Genomic DNA, 4,232 nt, shown 5'->3' with positions numbered 1-4,232 from the left:
CACATTACCAGCAGGCAATTGACCCCATCTTGAAACTCCTATGCATGTTTAGAAAGTTCAGCATCGACAAGAAGCAAAGGGAGATTAATGTTTGCGGCTCTCCTTTGCAGTCACTGCAAAGAGAAAGAACTGAGTGGCATTCATGTCTCTAAGTCCTTTATTGCTATGGGGTAGAAGCATGCTGACACTCAGCTGCACAGAGTCCCAGAAGACAAAATTGGCTAAAGGATTTCAGCCCTGAGGAAACTGTGTGCACCACGCCTGGGAGAATACACCAATCATCACTCAGAGAAGAATTGCTTCTCAGATGATATCATGGTTAAGACTTTATTGCCTATTGTTTGGAGATAAATAGCTACTTTTCTCTCATGAGGAGTGGTGACTGGCACTCAGAGCTTTCCTAAGGCAAGGATTATAGAATGAAAAGCTGAAACATCTGGCTTTCTCTGGATATGTTTTGTAAGTAAGTCAGACTACATTTGTAGGATTTTTCAAACATTTTTGTTTATTTTTTTTTATTGCTTTTGACTTGTTTTTATAGTAAAAGAACAAAGAATAACATATTACAATGTATGTAGACTGAAGTCCTTCAACAAGCTATTTAAATATATTTGTTTTCTGTTACCACAGCCATTTCTCACTGCTTGAGAAATTAAAGCTTCAGGGGTTATATCTCTGAAGAAAAAACTTGGACCCTCAGACAAAACAACTGTGGGGATGTTTAAAGACTTCTTCTAAGTCTTGGAACTCCTTACAAGTACAGGAACAAATGTAATCCCTATTACTGCATAGAAATGATTTTTTTTTAAGTTAACTAACACACTGTGGTGACTCAGAACATCTTCTGGCAAAGCTCCTCAGCCAAGCATGAGACTGGGGTATGTGCGCATTCCCGCTGGAGGCGTGGTTCTCTGATGGGAGCAGGGGTTATGGCGGTCAGAGGTAGAACTACACCAGGACCTTCCCATTTGCTGAAGTTCTTCAGTCTCTGGGCTAGGGAGAACTTTGTTTTTACACCAGTATTTTGTGACTGAGAATCTCACTATTTTTGTACTGCTTTCCCAAGGTCTGGGATGATAATGGAGCAAAAGGACTAATTCAAATGGTCTCCTGTTGGTGTACTCCTGCTTAAAATAAGGAAAAACTCTGTGAAAATAGAGGCAGCCAGCTTTCAGGATCCCAAACTGGATCCAATGGGTCTTTTCCCATATAGAAGAGGAGAGACTGAGAAAATAAAGTAAGGATCACATGCTACAAGATGGCGTAACGTGAGGGAAATCACAAGAGCATTGACATAGGAACATTCACATTTAACCACAAAAGGAGAGCACAAGCTTGAAGAAAAATGAAAAAAGTCTCCTGCAGTAAAACCTAAATAAAATGTCACTTACATTCAGAACACTTAGGGAAAGAAGAACAATCTTAAAAGGTTAGAAAGATGTGAGAAATGAGGAGTGAGCGGAAAGGACGGACCGCCTCTGCCTAGGGAAATATTGTGTACACCAATTAGCTAAATGGTACATGACTTCAGTGCTGTGATTGTGCTGCTGGTCTGAACCCTCGCTGGTTTACTGCTGTTGGTAATGACAGGAGTGCTGAATAATAAAGCTCTACTCTGGACTGCCAGCAAGAATTTCCTTTAGCTTTTAGTGCTGAAGCTATATTTTAAATGAAAACTGCTAGCTTTTACTTCTGGCATGACATTAGCTGATAACTATAGCGCAGCTATGGATTTATAGCAATGCTTTATGCGTGGGGATCGATCTTGTAGGCAGGACTTGCTGTCCTCTCCACAGCCATTCCTTGCTCCTGTGAACATGCTCAGCATAGGAAAGATAAACCAGGGGGAGGCAGTTCGTATGCAAGGAGGCTTGTGAAGCTGAAGGCAATGATTAAAAATGCCATCTCCCCTTCTGAATATCACATAGCTACAGCGATGCTTGCTCCTTGCCTCTGACCAAAATGAACCCCCTTCCTTAACGCCAGGGCAGCAGGGAGTCTCGGTGCCTTCCCTGAGCACTTAAGTGGTTACAAGTGCCTCGCTGCTCACCAGTGCTCAGGCTGCCAGAGACCAGGAGACAAAAATCGATGAGGTTAAGTGGATTTTCTCTGTGCTTGCCTGCAAATCCTAGTCTCTCCCTGCCTCCCCACCTGCTCTGCTCTTTTCTCTCCTGGGGGAACAACCATTTGCCTGCTTGTCCAGGCAGGCTTTGGAGCTTGAAGCTGCCAGAGGGTGAAGGGAAAAGCCTTCCTGCCGATGGGTGGGATGGAGAGAGAATTGTCCGTGCTAAATACAGGGAAGAGAGAGCAAGTAATTCAATACCGTCTTCTGCTAGATGAGGCAGGACTACTGGCACTGTCTGGTGGCAAATTGTAATGTCTTCTGAACCAGCAACATGTCCTGGGGAGCAAACTCCTCATGTAAGTATATATGGCTTTAGGGACAGTACAAATGTCACACAGGAGCCTGCCATCGAAGGAGAGGACACCCAATGCCATTTGGAGGGTTGTTTCTTTGGAATCCCAACCACTCAGGTTCACAAAGGAAAGAGAAGGATTAATTAATTCATTTAGTTTTTGATCTCAGACACACGTGTTTTCATTCAGCATTACTAGAACTTCCAGAATCTTCTGGCTCATAAGCTGGTGGGTAGTACAGCAGAGAGAACATTTCTGAGCCTTTTTCCCCTTTCTTGATGAGGTGAACCTCAGCAGCAGATTCTTTATGGTGAACCCCTGGGGAAAGCTCTCCTGCTACTTAAAAACGCCTTAATGGCTGAACTACTTACTCTGATTCTCTTCGCTACAGATACAGTCTCAGCATCTAATTGGTGGTCCAGATAACCTGGGAACATACCTGTGGAAATACTACATAGAAAGCTGTCAGGAAGGGAAGGAAGAAAAAAAGAATGGGCTTGATATAATGAGGTCTGAGCATACGTGCATACCCATGCACACACTATCTCAGCTAACCAGGGGAAAGGTTCAGATAAAACCTCCCATTTTCTCCATACACATGAAGATCTACAACAGTGGGAGAAGACACAGAAGGGTATGGTGCAGGGAGACATTAAGACATTTTCAGTAGTTTCATCACATGGAGCATGCAGTCTGTTCAGGATCCTGAACAGCTTCTTTGACAAATTAATTTGCAAAGGACTTTCTCATAACTAGCTCTTACAAAATCACCCTGTCCATGAACAGGTGGATGTAAGGGCCAAAAATCAGTGTCAAAGGTGATGAAGACCATGGTGGGATCTGCGGAGTCACCAGGTGACACCAGTAGAGATGCTGGGGCTTTAAATGATCCCAAACTGGGCCAACTCGTGAAGTTCCAGATGGCTGAAAGCTTCCCATGGGCAAATCACTGTGATATCTGCAAAACAGAGAGAATCAGAAATGAGTTCTGGTCATGGCACTTCCTGGATTTCTTTTGTATGAATAGAAAGGCTCCTTTAGTGAGGAAATATTCAGATGTGGGAAGAACAAGGAAAATGAGATTCCACTTGAAAATTAAATGAGCTGATGAGTTTTTTACATTTGGTGCTACCTACCAGGCTGAACTAGGTCACTGTATTTTCTCCTGTGCCATTTTTCTCTGTGAACAAGACTATGGTCTCTTCACTATCTAGACTAGTGTGAAAATTCATCCTGGTTGTGGGGTTTCTCCTGTTCTTATAAATGGCCTGTAACCAACCTGCGATATCCTGGAAAAAGTGCAATCTTAAATCAGATGCTGAATAACTTGGTCTACAGCCTTCAGGATCTGTAACTCATTGATAGGGGCAGCTGTTATTGACATCTAAGTTTTAACTGGCTACAGGTCATCCAGTGCATGTTTCTCAATCCCAGATGGGTGCCTAAAATTCTTAAAATTAGGATTTTGGTGATAACATAAATAGTCAACCATCTGAGATTTAGTTCCTGTGATTTTTGTTATTAATAGTTTAGCATTTGGCATTTCTTTGAGAACCTCATGCTGCTGAAATTCTAAGCCAGAGTATTAGCAGAAAACAAAGACAAACAAGCACATTTGCAGCCAAGTGAAAGTATTCAAAAATGGAAGCATGCCTAAACAGACTTTCTACCTTGTGGTGTATGTAAGCATAAGCATGACCATGGCAGCTTGCAGAGGGAATACTAGCCCCCTCCAGTGACTCCGTGAGCTACGGAGAGGCCAGGCAGACAGAGCCCACCCCAGACAGTACTCTCCCATGCTGAAGCTTGGTTAC

The 4,232-nt window shown here is 43.0% G+C and overlaps 1 protein-coding gene across 1 annotated transcript in view; it reads right to left on the bottom strand.

The window, feature by feature from the left end:
• Window positions 1–777: 777 nt before the first annotated feature.
• Window positions 778–4,232, bottom strand: part of PDE6H (phosphodiesterase 6H) — an 8,544-nt gene continuing 5,089 nt past the window's right edge. The window contains exons 3-4 of the mRNA XM_035313073.1: window positions 3,698–3,723; window positions 778–3,406 (exon numbers count right to left, since the gene is read on the bottom strand). Coding sequence (XP_035168964.1) covers window positions 3,300–3,406; window positions 3,698–3,723 — 133 coding nt within the window. The 3' untranslated portion in view covers window positions 778–3,299. The remainder of the gene's footprint in view (window positions 3,407–3,697; window positions 3,724–4,232) is intronic.

This window comes from Oxyura jamaicensis, chromosome 1 (assembly GCF_011077185.1).
Source record: "Oxyura jamaicensis isolate SHBP4307 breed ruddy duck chromosome 1, BPBGC_Ojam_1.0, whole genome shotgun sequence".
Lineage (NCBI taxonomy): Eukaryota > Metazoa > Chordata > Aves > Anseriformes > Anatidae > Oxyura > Oxyura jamaicensis.
Note: the sequence above shows the minus strand (reverse complement) of the source record. Positions and strands in the feature narration are given on the sequence as shown.